Consider the following 17,533-nt stretch of genomic DNA (forward strand, 5'->3'; position numbering starts at 1 on the left):
AAGACAAATAAGCAGGAAACATTTGTATACTTGTCATTAAGGCAGTTTTGAGGTCTCTATTATTTGTTAATCTTGGTTAGGCTGCAGGAATGTATTTTAAGAAAACTGTAGTTCAGACTTTTTCTGGGTTGTTTGCCTAACCAAAACAGCAAAAACAGTTATTTACACTTTTGGAAAGTTTTTTACAGTGCTGTCATGTTTACCAGGCCTTTTGTCAAATTCAAAATATTCCTCTACTTCAAAATGGGTGGCACCAGGCACTATTTCTTGCATTCATTGGCCTCCATAGCACTAAATTCTGCTTCCAACCCATCCATGTGCTGTAGCCAGTAGTTCGCACAGATAAACAATACAGTATATTTTAATATGTGTTGTTGTTTTTGTTTGATTTTCAATATTATAAGTTAACAAATTGTGATTCATTTAAATGTTAGCATTTTAAATAAATTATTTACCAACACTAATGATTAATCAAGTCATATTTTAAGATACATGCATTTGCACTGGCAGGATTTGTCTATGCATCAACAAAACTAAATGTTATCCCACTAGTAAGAGGTGTCAAGTTATGAGCTGTTGCTTTCAAAGTGAAAATTTGCAGTATAAATAATCACATCCATCAAAAATGTTTTCTGCTTGATCTTTATTGTTAGTTTGCATTAGTGAAATATAGTCCATGGCATTATAGCAATTATAGCAGAGAAAATCAATAATATATTGTGATTACTGTAGCATTTTAGTTAAGACAGTACTTTATCTCTTCTTCCCAAAACCAATAAAATGGCCCCCAACCAAAAATAAGTCATGTGTAGGTGCAGATGAACATTATATCACATTTCAGAGCATCTTGTCTTGATATATTTCACACCTCACATTAAAAACACACGTTGTGTTTTGGATGCCTGGTGAAAAGTGTTAACTTAAAAATGTTGCTTCATGTGGTAGCATCTAAATTAACTAAATAAATGATTCAAATCAAAAATAATATTTAACACCACTAAGTCAACCTGAATGCATAAGGTTACACCAATAAAATGAATTGTAAGGGTCCGATCAGGTAGAATAGCTCCTCAGTTAAGGTAACAATGTACTTTACATGTACATTTGCACATTAGATTGCATTTCAAATTAACATTGTGAAGCAAGCAAAGTAAAACAAGAAAATGGGACTGGGACTGGGACTGGGACTGGGACTGGGACTGGGATCCCCCCCCCCCCCCCCCCCCACACCCCATTCTCTCTTTCAAACTTTCAGTACTTCGACATCTATCTGAGCGGTGACCTGTCTCAATGCACTGCAGTCCAGGCATGCTATTAGCTTTTTCTTCCCGGAAATCAGAGGGAAGATTGACTCTTTATATTTCACTGAGCCACCAGGTAAAATCTGCCTGCAAGTAGAAACACACACACACAATACTGTCAGAGACCAAATAGTTTGAGAATTCTGAGTGCTGAAGGTCTGTTTCTGCAGAGAACAAGAGATACACACATATAAACACAAAGTTTTATAAACTTTTGTCACTAGTAACTGTTATGAGCTCCAAAGGTCTGCTTGAGTGTACTTTAGTATAGCAAGTTATAATTTTTTATTTACTTCAAATTCATTATTCTTTGTGAACTGATAGAATGTTATTTTTTCAACAGATGCTAAAAGGAATAAATCAATAAAAAAAAAAAATATATATATATATATATATATATATATATATATATATATATATATATATATATACATATAATAGTTTCAAGTCACAATTGATCAATATTTACAGTTTTTCTGAATTGCTAAAACACTAAACCGCATTCCCTGAACCAAATGATCAGTGGCCTAAACCCATTTGTTGTATCAATCACTCTTTTGTCAAAACCTTAAACAAGTTCAGGTAGTTACACAACATTAGCAAATCTCATCCACATTTTTTTACAAAACTCCAAACACATTCTCACTGACTAAAACACATTTCGCACTGTGATACACTTGTGTTGCAAAACGGTAAACACGGGTGGAAAAGTTAAACACTACAACACAGTTGTCATCGTTTACACACAATGACGTTTCACACTTGTTTCTAAGGATGTGAAAACGCGATGCTGAGGCAGAATGAATTTCTCATTGACTTTGATTTTGCGGTTGCACAACATTTTTGCATGTACTGTAGTGTGCTTTTCATTTAGAGTGTTCTTTGATTTTTGGGGTTTTGCAGTTGGACTACTGTATTTTTACAGTATGCAAGTGCTGAATATAGAGGCATTCAATATTGTATTACTTGCAGAACTTACAGTATACAATATATTCACTGTACTACTGTAAGTTGCGTTTACTATATACAATAAAAAAAAAAATCTGTAACTACATGCCCTGGATGCTGTGTTCTCCATTTTTTGATGTAGTGTCTAATGAATGCGCTGTAGTGTTTATTAGGGGTGTGCAGCAAGGCCATTATCTGTATCTGTCTCTGTATTCTGATAGAACCGGATGTGGGCGGGGCTTAAACCGGAAGTGCTAGTTTCTATTAATAAAATGCCTTGTATATGCCTTTTCATAATAATAGCCTAATACAGTAATAATAATAATCATTATTATTATTATTATTGTTATACAATTATTATTTAATTAAATTATTATTTACTTTTTAAGCACACATTTTGCAGTGAATAATAAATACAAATTCAAACATTAAAAGAAATAATAAAAAATCAATATAGCCTACAAACAGGTGTAAGTCCTGCAAGTCTATTAGGAATATTTACAATAGGACACCATTATTTAGTTTAATAATAATAATAATAATAATAATGTTAAATTTATATAGTGCCTTTCCAGAGCTCAAGAACACTTAACATTTTCAAATTTAGCACAGTTTAAAGAAGAAGAAAAAAAGACGGAGCATGTTTCAGTTTCTTCGTTTTACATAAGGAGGAATGTTCCTAATAGATAAATACTCTATGGAGCATTTAAACCTTTATGCAGCATTTTAACTACTTTTAGAATTAAGTCTTATCCAGATAATTACCCTAATCACTGATGTGGATATAAATGTGGTCAACTTTAAGAGGTGGATAGACGAGCTCTGACGTGAACTCATCACTTCAGGTCAGGATTTAACATTGCGCTCAGGTTTAGTCTATAAATAAATACATGGGAATCACGTGTGAATCGTGTGATACATTAACACAGACATTTCAAGAATTGGAAAGTATATATGATGTTGTATGTTAGTTAATGTTACACCTGACAAGCTTCAGACGTGCACAGTTAACACAGACCACAAACGGAGTCAAGACTGCGGCCATCCGATCTGAAATCACACCGTGCGCATTTTCCTTTATTACACATTAGAAATATTGGCTGCACAGATTCATAGTAATTTTGCATATGTTTATTTACAATGTCGTTTTATTCTTGTACTTCCTGGATTATCAGTCAAACGAATATTTTTTTTTTAATATTATTCAGATGAATCCGTTATTCGTTTTGAAGTCATTATTCGTACCTTTCCGAATAGGGTATTCGGCTTCGGGCACATCCCTAGTGTTTATATATTGACTGGCTGTGTGTATGATCTGAAAGCATTGTTTGATTTTGAGCACAGATTAAATGGTTTTGAAGCAATTGTTTGATTTTGCCAGAAGAGTCAGGTTTTTTTTTTAATGTAGTATGAAAATTTGGTTTTGTGTTTAAAGCTGTGAGAAAATGGGCAAAGGTTTCAAGAAATGTGTCTTAGCAATTGTGAAAAACTGTAAGTCAGTTTTTACTATACATTTTCCTCCCTGACCAGTAGGTGGTGATATGCCTGAAGAATGCAAAAATGTGAAAGTGGAGATTTATAGTAAAAAAAGACACTTAAATCTGTTTCTCACCCACACAGATCATATAGCTTTTGAAGACATATTTAACCACTGGAGTCTTATGGATTACTTTTATGATGTGTTTATGTGTTTTTTGGAGCTTCAAAGTTTTGGTCACCATTCACTTGCATTATATGGACCTACAGAGCTGAAAATAATTGTTTGTGTTCAGCAGAAGAAAGAAAGTCACACACATCTGGGATGGCATGAGGATGAGTAAATGATAAGAGAATTTTCATTTTTGGGTAAACTATCCCTTTAAGTAACAAACTTTTTACAATTCCAGTAATAACACTCCTAAAATTATACTATGCTTTTTACTATTAAGTAATACTAAAACTGGTACAATTATACGTAAATTAATGGTATGTCTCTGTGGATCTCTAGATGTCCTGCATCATTATAAATATAGTGTGTGCAGCCATCTATTCAACTGTGTTTGTTATACTCCACTAGCTGGTTTTGAATATCAGAGTAATTGTGTAAGAAATACTAAGCTCACTTGTATTTTTTAGTTTTAGTCTGTATCAAATCAGGTCCATCAAGGCGGAGCTCAACGTCTTTCAGGGTGAAATTATAGGGATTCATGAATTCCACACTGACCATGAAATCCTTGCCAACCCGGGGAGTTCCAGTCACCTGTAGATGAATTATAACGCAGAGCATCAATACATGTATTCAACACTCATCAAGTGCAACTACACATTGTTTTTTTTTTTTTGTGCAACTATTCAGGTAAGCTTGTAAAATCTGCATGGCAACAGTTGAACAAAACATGTAACACAAATTATACTAACGTCTATAAAATGTGTTACACATTCACAAGTTTCCCTCTGAAATGTGATTGGGGAAATGTACCTGTATAAGAAGTTCAGGAGGGCGGAGATTGACAACTTTCATCTTTGAAATGGACACATCTCTATCCTCAATGTAACTGTACACAATAAAGTGCAGGTTGGACTGTTCCACCAGGTAGGGCATGTACTCCACAGCTCGGATATCTATCCTCAGTGTCTGTGCTGTCAAATGTGAAGACATTTTATGATAACACTATAATTCATGGACAATGTTCTTAGAGTCGTTAGTGTTACAAAGACATGCTATATAGCAACAGTAACAACAAAATAAAGAGTGCAATGTGTGCAATAATTCGTAAACCTAAATAAACCTGGATCACTTTTATTAGTAAAGTCTGACTCACTCGACAGGGGCTGCACAGTTGCATCTTTGGTTTCAAACTTGAAGGAGGTGCTGGTGACCCCCGTGTAATACACCACACTGCCAGTGAGGCAGCATTGGACATTGCAGGTTTTGCTGTTCCGGTTCTTAATGCTAATGGTCAGCGGGAAGTTGTCACCCATTTTGATGGTGTCAGCGTAGAGATCTATATCCACACCAGCTTCACCAAGTGGGACGTAATCCCTGGGAGGAACACCACGACTCTCTGCCAACTGCATGGTCTCCCTCTCCTTGATACTAGCTGGAGTCAGGAAGGTTAAAGGTAAAATTTCACAAGCAAACCAAGCATCATGACGGTTTGGTCATGGGACATGCAAAAGCTAATGAGGTTTGATATTATTGACTTCCAACCTGCACCGTATTTGTTTTGGGTACTCAATTTTATTGATCTGAATGTGAATTACTTAAATAATTTTCAGAAAGTGATTGTATGTGAAACCAGTCCTGCTCGACTCTCTCTAAGCGGGATTCGAACTGGCATCAGCCGGCATGGGAGGCGTGCGCGCTAACGAGGAGTCTAAAGGCTACAGCCTCTAGCATCAGTCACTAGTGCACCTCTTCAGGCCAGGGAGTGAGGTTATCACATATCGCATTGCTATCACGTACCAGCTGGCTCCCATTACATATGGATTCAGAAGATTTGGAATATAGTGCATGATTCGTATTGACTATTTTTACTGTGATTTTATGGTCTTTTTTGACTAGTCGTGACTAGTAGTGCAGATCTTCTTAATCACGTGGCTTGATCTAATGCAGCTCTCCTGCTGTAATGGCACATGGCTTTTTGATTCTATTGACTAATGTGAAATGAAAACGGATGCACTTACCCTCTGGATATTTATAGTTAGATGTGATATCCTCATAGTCGCTACTGTTCAACTTTTTGGTCACAACGAGCTTTCCCACATACGCGGTGTCCACATAGATGACCTTTGTTTTTCCATACTTATTAGACTTATGAAAAACCACATCACTGTTAAGCTAAAGACAAATAATTTGTTGTGGTTAAGCGCTACATTTGCATTTAAGATCTTATAAATTAAGCCTGATTTAAATAAAATAGGTAAAAACTGCAAAAAGAGTGGACATGTTTCTTACCTCTGCAAAGACAAACCTTGCATCAAACTGAAAGCTGAGCTCTCCTTCTTTGATGGCATTGACAGATGTCGGGCCACATCGATAAAGACCTACACAAGAGAAGGTAAAACACTGTAGGTAAATACTGAAAGCTAATCCTGCTGAATGTCACGCAACTACATGTCACATTAAAATAATGTCTACATGTTCGTTAAACACTGTTCTAAAGGCTTATTGCAAAACATATGGTTAAATAAAATGCAAATTAGTGATCCCAAAATAACCCAAACACTCAGAACCCTCAAAGCACACATTGGACATATCAGACCTATTCAAAGATATAGATTTGTTTAGCAAGGGGTAATAATTTAGCAATAAATAATAGCCAATTTACCTGGTAGAAACATTTAAATATTTTAGATATTTACCATCACTGGTCTCCTGTGGGGTGCAGTCAATCACCTGCCAGCCAGAGTATTTTTCTGGTAGATCGAGCCTCTTCATGTACACTTCATTCCAGCAGTGGTAGTTCCTGTTGAAAACACAGTATCATTGTCACTAACCTACATTCAATATATACTACTAATCAAAATGTTAACACAGATTACTGTATATCACATCAATATATCATCCCAATACTTAAAAAAAAAAGCTAAACAAATTATGATAATACTTTACAATTAGGTTTTATTTGTTTAAATTAATTAAATACATTAGTTAACATGACCTAACAATGAACAATATATTAGCAGCACTTATTAACCATTGTTAATGTTAAATTTCATACATTAATATCATATATTGATATTATCATATATTAATGCTTTTTTAAAATTAAAAGTAAATTTAATATATTATATTATATACTATATAATTGTGCCAACATGTTAATTTATTTCATTATAAAACTTAAATTTAAAAAAAAGTTATTGAAATTGATGACTTGGACCAAATAATAAAGAAAAGCAGCCAATAAGTGCCCAACATAGATGGGAACTCTGTTTAAAAAGTATCCCAGGGTGATACCTCAAGAAGTTGGTTGAGAAAATGTCAAGAGTACATGTCTGCAAATTCTAGGCAAAGGGTGACAACTTTGAAGATGCAAAAATATAACACAGTTTTAATTTATTTTGGATTTTGTTTAGTCACAACATAATTCCATAAAAATATTATAATAAAGAATAAGTAAGTGTTTCATAACTTTTGACCGGTAGTGTATATATATTCTATGAAAAAAAAAAAAAATATATATATATATATATATATATATATATATATATATATATATATATACATACATACATACATACAGTATATTTGATAGTTGGTTTGTGATACTTAATGCATTTACAAATGTAAACAAATAGAACCTTATTTCAAAGCATTGCCCATGTTATACATTAAATTAAAATCACTAAATTCAATCAATTAATTTGGACGCCATGCAAGAAGCAGACGTGTGAGCGACGAACTCTGCACACTTTGCTAAATTTTTAATTATTTTCATGTTATAATCTGGTGAATTTTGATACACCCAGTTACACATTTGCTCTTTGATGCAAAACATGGCAAAGAAGTCAAAATCCTCGGGCTCTGGAGACATTAAAAGACACTTACGTGTTCAGGATGAAAGCCCCGATAGGTCTACAGACCGGGGACTCGATTTGGATGGCGCAGCGGGAGAAGGAATCCAGCGTCAGTTGTCCAACATGTCGGTGATGTTGACGAGGATTCTTGCTGACTTGGAGGATCTCGCTGTAATACGTCGATCGATTACGGCGATGGAAATAAAATTCTCTGAACAAGTTACAAGAGTGTCAGATGTTGAGAGATGAAACGATTGTCTGGAATCTTCGGAGAGGGAATTATCCGCGACCAAATTTGATCTGGAACATCTCCTTGAAAAGCTTGAAGATCTTGAGAATAGAAGCCGCAGGAATAACGTTCGAATTGTTGGAATTCCTGAGCATGAGGAGGGCAGAGATATGGTGAAATTCCTAGACGAGCTCTTCCCGAGTCTGCTCGGCATAACAGGCCACAAGCTGGAAATCAAGCGAGCTCACAGAGTCCCAGCTCACAGATCTGCTGAGGGAGATAGGCCCAGATCGATTTTGGCAAGATTTCTGAGATCATCCGATAAAGATCTTGTGTTGCGCCAAGCGAGGAGCAAAGGGAAGCTTTCTTGGAAGAACCATAATATTTTCTTGTTCCCGGACTTTGTGAGTTCGACAAGAGAGAAACGCGATCGGTTCAATGAATGTAAGAAACTCTTACATCGGCGAAAGATCTCGTTTGCTCTGATGTTTCCAGCCAAACTGAGAATAGAAATGAAGGTCGGTCTCAAAGTATTTACTTGTCCCAATCAGGCAATGTCTTTTATTGAATCAATGACTGAGTAAACCATTGGATGTTTCTCATGTGAGTGAGTCGACTCACTGTACTTACTCTTGAGGAAGCTGGGCGTCATTTTGGTTTCTTTTTGCTTTTTGCGTTGGCACCACCAAGCGGCTGGAGCCTGTTTTTCTCACAAATTTGTGAGGCAAAATTGAGCAATCCGATGGCAAAGCTGTCATGGGGGCTCGTGGGCGTTCATGGATTTTTGAGTTTAGAAGGATTGTCGCCGCTTGGCGCTGTCGTGCGCAGGGTTAATGTGCACGTTTTTCTTTTTTCTGTTTGTTTTGTTCGGGGGGAAGTTCGGGGTTTGATTGTTTCACTAATGGGGAATGTGGTCTGTATAATTTTGTTTTTGACACACAATTTATTTTTTCTACTTTATCAAAATGTCAAATGTTAATATGAGTGTACTATCTCTCTCCACATGGAATGTGAATGGGTTGGGGCACCTCATAAAAAGAAGGAAGGTTATTACGTAAGAAATATGATATAGTGTTTCTTCAAGAAACACATCTCTCCCCGTAGGAAGCTGAAAAATTTAGGAAGATATGGGGTGGACGTTTTTTTTAGTGCTGGCTCAAGTAAGAGCAAGGGAGACATTATATTGGTAAATAAACATTTACAATTCAAGTGTCTCAGACAGACTAAAGATAAATTAGGAAGAGTCATTATTGTTTTAGTTGAAATTCAGGGGCAAAGGTTGACTTTGGCTAATATTTATGCACCTAATGCTGATGATCAGGGCTTTTTTATAGATCTTGAAGGGATGTTGCAAGCCGCTGGCACCCCTCATGATATAATATTGGGAGGAACTTTAATCTTTTGATGGACTCAGTCCTTGATCACAGTGAAGCAAAAGTGTGTAAGCCCCCTAGAGCAACATTGACACATCACAGGATGTGTAAAAATCTTGGTCTTACGGATATTTGGAGACTTTTGAACACATCTGGTAGGGACTATATATTTTTTTCATCAGTCCATAAAATTTATTCTAGAATAGATTTTTTTTTTTATATATCCAAATCCCTCATTTCATCTGTTGTGGATTGCTCAATTGGAAATATCTTAGTCTCAGATCACGCCCTGGTGAGTTTAGAGGTGATGCCACATATAGAGAAAAAATAAATCATATAGTTGGTGCCTTAATGTGTCCCTTTTGCAAAATCCTGATTTCCAACAAATATTAAAGACTGAAATCAATGTTTATATGGAGACCAACTGGTCCTCGGTAACCTCTGTGGGTGTGGCTTGGGAGGCACTTAAGGCAGTTCTTAGGGGTCAGATCATACAGTATTCCTCATTCATCAAAAAATCCAAAGCACGAGAACTCGTGGAGTTGTAAGGGAATATTAAAAATGCAGAGGCTTAGCTGAAGCGTCGTATGTCAGCTGATGGCCTCAGAGAATTGACCCAATTGAAATATAGATATAATACTATTTTCTCGCGGAAAGTAGTGTTTTGGTTATTCAGGGCAAGACAGTCATACTTTGAGTTGGGGGACAAAGCAGGGAAGCTTTTGGCTAGATATATAAGACAGAGAGAGTCTCTTTCTATCATTCCATCAGTGAAATCTGCTGGTGGTGACATTTTTACCCTGGCCACTGATATTAATAATGCCTTTAAAGAATTCTATATTTGTCTTTATTGTTCCACATCTTCGTCCACTGATGAAGATATTAGAAACTTTGTGGAACCATTAGATCTTCCTAAACTGAAGACTGAGCAAAAGAATGCTCTTGATTCTGAGATAGCCTTGGAGGAGCTTGATGAGGTAGGTAGTCCCTACCTACAGGCAAGGCTCCGAGGCCAGATGGTTTTGCTGCAGAATTTTTTAGATTCTATGCTACAGAATTGGCTCCACTTTTGTTAGAAGTTTATACAGAATCATTAAAGAATGGAAAGCTTCCTCCAACCATGACACAAGCCCGGATCAGTCTGATTCTTAAAAAGGACAAAGATCCAAGTGAGTGTAAAAGTTACTGTCCAATCTCCCTGATCCAACTAGATGTAAAAATATTGTCAAAAATTTTGGCTAACCGATTAAGTAAGGTTATGATATCTCTTATACATATAGATCAGGTGGGGTTTATTCGGGGCCGTAGCTCTTCTGATAACATCAGGCGTCTCATCAATATCATCCGGTCTCAGACATTTGTCTCATTGGTCGCTTCCACCTGAAAGAGCCCCTCCCTGGTTCTACATTGAACAAGAACTGCTTGCCCCTATTTTGCCATTGCAAAGACTTTCCACCAAACTAACCAGTGAAGTTAAATCACACCCCGTTATTTCACATTTGCACTCAGTATGGACAAAAGTGTCCAGAGTGTTTAACTCAGATAATTATCTAAATGTTGCCTCGAGCCTATGGCTAAACCCCAAACTATGCATTAATAAGTCCCCTTTTTGTTGGTCAGAGTGGATTGCGAGGGGTTAATACACTAGGTGATCTTTATGAGAGTGGTGTGATGAGATCCTTTGAAAATTTGGTTCAATATTTTGGGATCCACAGATCTCAGTTTTTTAGGTATCTTCAGTTACGCCACTTGCTCTGTACTATTTTGGGAGTAGCATACACCCCCCTAAAGCAGCAGATACTCTAGGAGAGGTGATTTCTGCTTTTGGAAAAGGTCATGAGGCATCAGTGTATTACTCCCTGTTAATTCAGAGTCTGGGGGACAGAACTTCGACTTTTCTCAAGAGATTGTGGGAGAAAGATTTGAACTTGGTATTGGAGGAGGGAGTGTGGAATAGGATTCTAAAAAACATTAAGTCTACATCTAGAGATGCAAGGGTCCGTCTGATGCAATTTAAGATTTTGCATCGATTATATTGGACCCCCTCTAGATTGTATAGTCTGGGTTTAAAAGACACACCCACCTGTTGCCGTTGCCAGTTGGAGGATGGAGATTTATTACATGCCTTCTGGTCTTGTTTGAAGATTCAGGAGTTGTGGTTGAGAGTCCATAATTTTGTTTCCAAGGTCCTGGGCACTCAGGTTCTGTTTTGTCCCAGACTTTGTGTGTTGGGCGATGGGGCGGTTATGGATATAGCTGATGGGTATGTAAAGAGGTGGGTCCTCACCGGCGTGATGATCAGGAGACAGATAATTGTGAGGGGATGGAAGTTCACGGGTGCTCCCTCTTTTTATGAATGGTGCACCGAATTGGGCAAAGTAGCGTCATTTCAAGAGATGTCATATAGACGGCTTGGCAATTCGGATGCATATGATAAGAAATGGGGCAGGTTTTTGGCCTTTTTGGGGGTGCTCGATGACGGGCTGTGGAGAGAGACATTTTGTTTGGTTTGGATATATATTTGTAAATTAGATTGTTTTTTATATATATATATTTATTCTTAAGTGTTTCCTTTTAAAGTTTTTTTTTTCTTTTTTCTGTATATATATGTGTGGTTATTTTCATTTTGTGTCGGACCACTGGTTGTGTGTAGTGGGGGGGGGGGGTGTTCAGGGGAAGGGACATATAATTTTATAAATTGATTCAGTGTGTGTATGCTCTGTTTGTGTTACCCTGTTTATTTGAATCAATAAACATTTTTATAAAAATAAAAAATAAAAAAATTCAATCAAGGAACAACTGATCAAGTTGACTAGATCAAGATCTAGTATTGCAAGCCACTTGGATGCTTGTGTCACACTGTTCAAGAAATCTCACCAGACTGAATCTCTTGTTTTGTCTCGGTCCATTTTCCCAGTTTCATCCAGCACAATGTCTGTCTTCAGGTTGCCCGAGTTGTCGTGAGCGGAGCAGAAGTTGGTGATGACCCTTGCAGGGATCCCGAGACAGCGCATGACTGGGTGGGAGGTTAAACAAATATTACCAAAAAAAATTACGTAAAACTAGGTGTATATGCCATCTAACTCTCAACATACAGTACAGATTTTTCACAAACATTTAGTGAATCTTGGTCACTAAAAGATATATGGCAACATACACACTGCAGCTACATGTAGCTAATTTGTCACTCCTCTTCCGAGTGCTTAAAGAGATGTTAAAGGGACCTGTGCATACCACAGCTGAGCACAAGCAAACATTTTATAGTTAAAAAAGTTTTAAATATTGATCTATTTCTTACACATACCTAGCGTTTTGCCTCAGATGACATTCATTAATCCACTGGATTAATATAGCTTTTATGATGGCTATATGTGCTTTTTAGAGCTTCAGACTTTTTCAGCTCTGTATGGACCTACAGAGCTGAAATATTCTTCTAAAAATCTTTGTTTGTATTCTGCTGAAGAAAGAAAGTCATACACTTTTGGGATGGCATGAGGGTGAATAATGATAAGAGAATTTTCATTTTTAGGTGAACTAATCCTTAAATCCGGTACTGTACACAAAGCTTGGTTTACCAATTTACTCCCAAAAAATTCATGTAATGACAACAGCATGTACAAAATCTGCGTACTGCATACAGACCTGAACTAAACAACTAGAAGTTAGAGTATGGATATGACTCTTGTTTGAAAGCGAAGAGCTCATCTGAGGTTCTGTTATTGAAAAGTCTGTTTCCATCGTAGTTGCACCCACCAGTTTGGTCTAGGGATTAGCCATATACAGTATTATAGTCGAGAGTCAGCATGCTTTTTAGTAGCAGCAGCTTAATAAGCATAGACAAAACGCAGTTTACTGAACACTGTTAATTCCAGGTTAAAGGAATATTCCGGGTTCAATACAGATAAAGCTCAATCTACAGCATTTGTGGCATAGTTTTGAGCAGCACAAAAAATCATTTAGACTCATCCTTTCGTTTCTAAAAAAAAAATAAAAAAAATAAAAAAAGAGGAAAAATCGAGGTGAGGCACTTACAATAGAAGTGAATGGGGCCAATTTTTGGAGGATTTAAAGGCAGAAATTTGATTATTCTAATTTTATAAAAGCACTGACATAAATTATTCCGTTAAAGCTTGTGTGATATCTGAGCTGTAAAGTTGTTTAAATCGTCATTTTAGGGTTTATGGCATTATGTCATCATGGCAACAAAGCTTTAAAGTTAGATCTAACTTTAAAAAGGTTAGTAAGCAATTTTATCACACTAAATTCATGTTAGCATGCATATTGTTTATGTCTTGCTGCTATTCTTTTGAAAAAGGGAGTAATTTAATATTTACGGATTGGCCCCATTCAATTCCATTGTATTTTTAAAGAAAAGGAGGGATGAGTCTAAATTAATTCTTGTGGTAATCAATATTATGTCACAAATGCTGTCGATTTATCTTAACTTGTACTGAAACCAGAATATTCCTGTAAAATTTTGGCATTCTTGTTTCTTGTTTATAGCCACTAGACACCAAATGTTGCTGATGCATTCGCTACGTCAGCCGTTTAATACACCTAGTATTAAAATGCTTTTTGGGCATCCCATCACAAGTGGACAGGCTAGACACATCACCATTTAAACCTGGTCATAAGATGCGTCTCTTTTGACCACTTGTGATCAGATTTCGAGGGGAGGTTCTCTGATTGTATGATGACATACTGTGATAGCTTTGGTTGTACGGCCATTCATGTATATATTTTAGATGATGCTTTATTTGTTTGCTAATTAATAGTGATATAAAGGAGAGAAGACTCTGGTATTTTTGGGGTATAGCAAAAGTAGCAGGCCTTACAGTACATCATTCATTACGTCAGTGTATTACTACATGATAATAAGGCACAAAAAAATAAACTAACAAAAATAAAGCAAGAAAATTGACACACTGTTTCTCCCAAATATACTTGCATTTAATCTAAGCACAAACATGACATTAAGAGTAGAATAATCAGTTATTTGAGTGGAATACCCGTATTTACTGAGCTTTGGGTGTGTGTGATTCTCATCTGTGTTACTGCAGGTTGATATCAGGCGCACTGAAAATGTTCTGTGAAGTGTGTATGTATATGTACGCACTTTTAAAAGTTTTCCCATTGGACGGTTATTCCTATTACAGCCGCACATAACCAGAAAAGTTTCAAACTCTTGTTTTAGCACAGTGATTGATTGACAGGTGAGTGAGCAGTGTGTTTTTGTCCACCTCCGAATGTGGTTGAATGAGTGGATATATCTCAAAACGTTTTGGACCCTGTTTACACTTGTCTTTAGCATCATACCATTTCAAATTGATTGCCCAAAATGCATCTTAATACAAGGTGTAAATTGCCTCAAAAACCCCCAAATCAACACAAATAATCTGTAAATGCTATACAGTACTCACAAGTGTTCAGAACACCAGCAAACACCCAGCACTGAGCAAAGGAAACAGGCACACAACCTTCACTGGCATAATTGAGCAGGATTTCAGGACTGCCTGTCCAAGCAGTGGGTGCTGTGCCAGTGCTGTATTCGCCACTCCAGTTGCCAACCAAGACACCATCATCATCCTGGGCATTCATCTGAAAATATACCATCAGGCATCTTTAATATACGGCATGTGTATTCCCATAAAACCTGTTACTTAGTAAGTATGGTAGAAGAGTAAACAAATAAACCAGTTTGGGGCATTGTCCATTCTAAAAAAATATGGCCTATTGACAAGATGGCAAATGACACATTCACATGATCTGACTCTTGTTGTTCTTTGCCAGTTCATACCAGAGCTGAGCCTTGCCGGGCTAATTGAGTGGCATTGCCACGGTATATCAAAGGTACTTTGCCAGCATCCATGACCAGAAGGCAAGCATCCAGAACTCCTTTTTGAAACTACAGGAAACCACAGAAGAAGTTAAATGGAGGTATGTGGACGTCAGGTTAAACTTTTCACAGGAAATGGGAGAGCATTGGTTTGTCTCTGATTTAAAGAATCATTTCGAAAGATGGCAAAGAAAATACTGCCAACCTGCCCATAGTTCCATGAAAGAGAGGTCACATTGTTATATTCTCCATTGTAGATAGTCCCCACTTCATTCAACAAATACTCCTGCCTGTCGGTTTCTTCGGGCATATACACCTGATCCGCTGTGTGGCAACACATACGGTATACATGCACCATCAAACATGTAGCAAGATATTGATGCTCCTATGCTGGACTCGAGAAAAACTACAGATTTATAAAAGGCTATCATGTTGTTATATGTCAAATGCATGCTCCACATTTGTTGCCAGCCATGTATGCATTCTACACTTGTACTCACCAGGGTCCCAAGGATTGAACAGCACATATAAATCTGTGTCAGGGTCCCTCTGGGTGCGTTGTTTTCCAGAATTGGACACTATAGTGACAAAGGTACGAAACCTGCCTATGATGCAGCTCGCTGCTGGTGTTATGCCAAAGGTTACATCACTGCCTTGTGTGGTCACCACACGAGCCTGCCAGCGCACTTCACCTTTATTTTTTCCAAAGAACACAATGATGTAGGTACCCTTGTTTTCATCAGGTGCACTGCCTGTGAGGTAAGATGAACAGATATTTGCTGGCATCAAAACAAAACGAAAATTTTCCCACTCTATATTCAGCTTCTCAAACATGCAGTCATGGGAGTAGCTTTAAGCTACTCGTGTTTCTCCAGTGCTTTAGGAATCTGTCTTTCATGTGTGACTTTCTGGAATTTGTTTGTAGAGGATGGGTACATTACCTAATTAAAATCTCCATATTTTTGCCCAAAACGATATAGAATCTTTTCACAGCACATTGCATGAAACTGTCACATCTTGCTTACTACTTTGCGACACATAAAGCCAATTGGAGACACTGTTGTACATCTAAAAAAATAGGTGTCAAACTTCAGCCTATTGCATTGTGTTGGAAAACCATAACTGTCACTGTCTGGCATTAAAAGAAAATCCAACAATAAGTGACAAATTATATGGGAAGGTCTCTAGAGTTGCTCACCAATCAAGAACTCCAGCTGTATATTGTCCTGCTGTTCATCGAAGGCACGGTCAAGTTTGATGGTAATGGTGAATTCTTGGTTCCGCCGCACAATGAGGTTGGAGCTCTTGTACATGTCGGTGTGGTGAACATTCTTGTTCTCTTCCATATGCATGTCAACACTCACCACTGAGGGACTTGGTGCTAGAAAAAAAGCAAATACTTACTTTACTTACCTTGACTATGAGATAAAATAATTTACATAATTTAACTTGTTTGAGAATAAAAAATAGTTTGGGAAAGCTATGTGTAATAGAATTAGTGCATATATCTCCTGTGCCTTCACTATCACAGAACATACTCATTGAAGATTTGGGGGTCTTCTTTGATTGACCCCACTGGTTAAAGACAATGACAATCTACCACTTACTAAGTCAGGGAGTGCTTATCAGTCACAGGCAGCCAATGTAAAGAGAAGAGCAACTAGAAACTACATACCTCAGAAACTTATTAGAAAGTATGCCAGTGCAGAGATGCTTATAACATATGAACCTTTGCAACTTTTAATCTTAGAATTAAAAGTGACCTCAGGTTGGCCAAAAAAAAAAAAAAAAGAAGATCTTTAGATTAAGGATCTTGCTGAACAAGCATGAATGATTGACTGAGGTCATGATGCAGCTTTTATAGGGAGGATCTGGAGTGGGATTGCATTAGACATATATCCTAAGAAATATATTAAGAAATATCTTAGTTGGGTTTGACATTTCAGTAGTGTGTGTCAAAATTAGGATGTGGATTTGTCTTGGTCAAATTGGTAAAACACAGGTAATAATAATAATACATTTAAGACTCTCATACTTTCATCCGTGGGTCCCCTTGGTGTCAAACCACTAATAAAAGATTCAAACACAGGTGGGTTAAACTCAGTTAAGTTTGATTTGTCAATGGGAACACGACCACTATGGGGTCTCCAGTGCCGAGGACGGAACCGTTGGTGTAGCATGATGTTCACAGGATGTCTTCACGTTGGCCTGGAGGGGAAATCATATTAATATTAGAAAAATACAATGACCATTTATAAATACCAAGTTTATTTTGGACACAGCTGAGGTATATATCAGGTGAGACATGGAAAGAGATGACTGTTTGAGTGAACCACTGTATAAA

General features: G+C 37.1%; 1 protein-coding gene across 1 annotated transcript; it reads right to left on the reverse strand.

The window, feature by feature from the left end:
* Positions 1-1,243: 1,243 nt before the first annotated feature.
* LOC127434215 (coagulation factor XIII A chain-like) lies at positions 1,244-16,807 on the reverse strand. The gene is made up of 13 exons (XM_051686779.1): positions 16,388-16,807; positions 15,690-15,941; positions 15,395-15,513; positions 15,151-15,258; positions 14,774-14,951; positions 12,231-12,369; positions 6,594-6,697; positions 6,187-6,275; positions 5,916-6,069; positions 5,051-5,329; positions 4,708-4,868; positions 4,352-4,488; positions 1,244-1,388 (listed from the first exon to the last, which is right to left on the reverse strand). The coding sequence occupies exons 1-13, from the start codon at positions 16,539-16,541 to the stop codon at positions 1,244-1,246; spliced, it is 2,019 nt and encodes a 672-aa protein (XP_051542739.1). The 5' UTR covers positions 16,542-16,807.
* Positions 16,808-17,533: the final 726 nt, after the last annotated feature.

The sequence above is a fragment of the Myxocyprinus asiaticus genome, chromosome 44, assembly GCF_019703515.2.
Source record: "Myxocyprinus asiaticus isolate MX2 ecotype Aquarium Trade chromosome 44, UBuf_Myxa_2, whole genome shotgun sequence".
Classification (NCBI taxonomy): Eukaryota; Metazoa; Chordata; class Actinopteri; order Cypriniformes; family Catostomidae; genus Myxocyprinus; species Myxocyprinus asiaticus.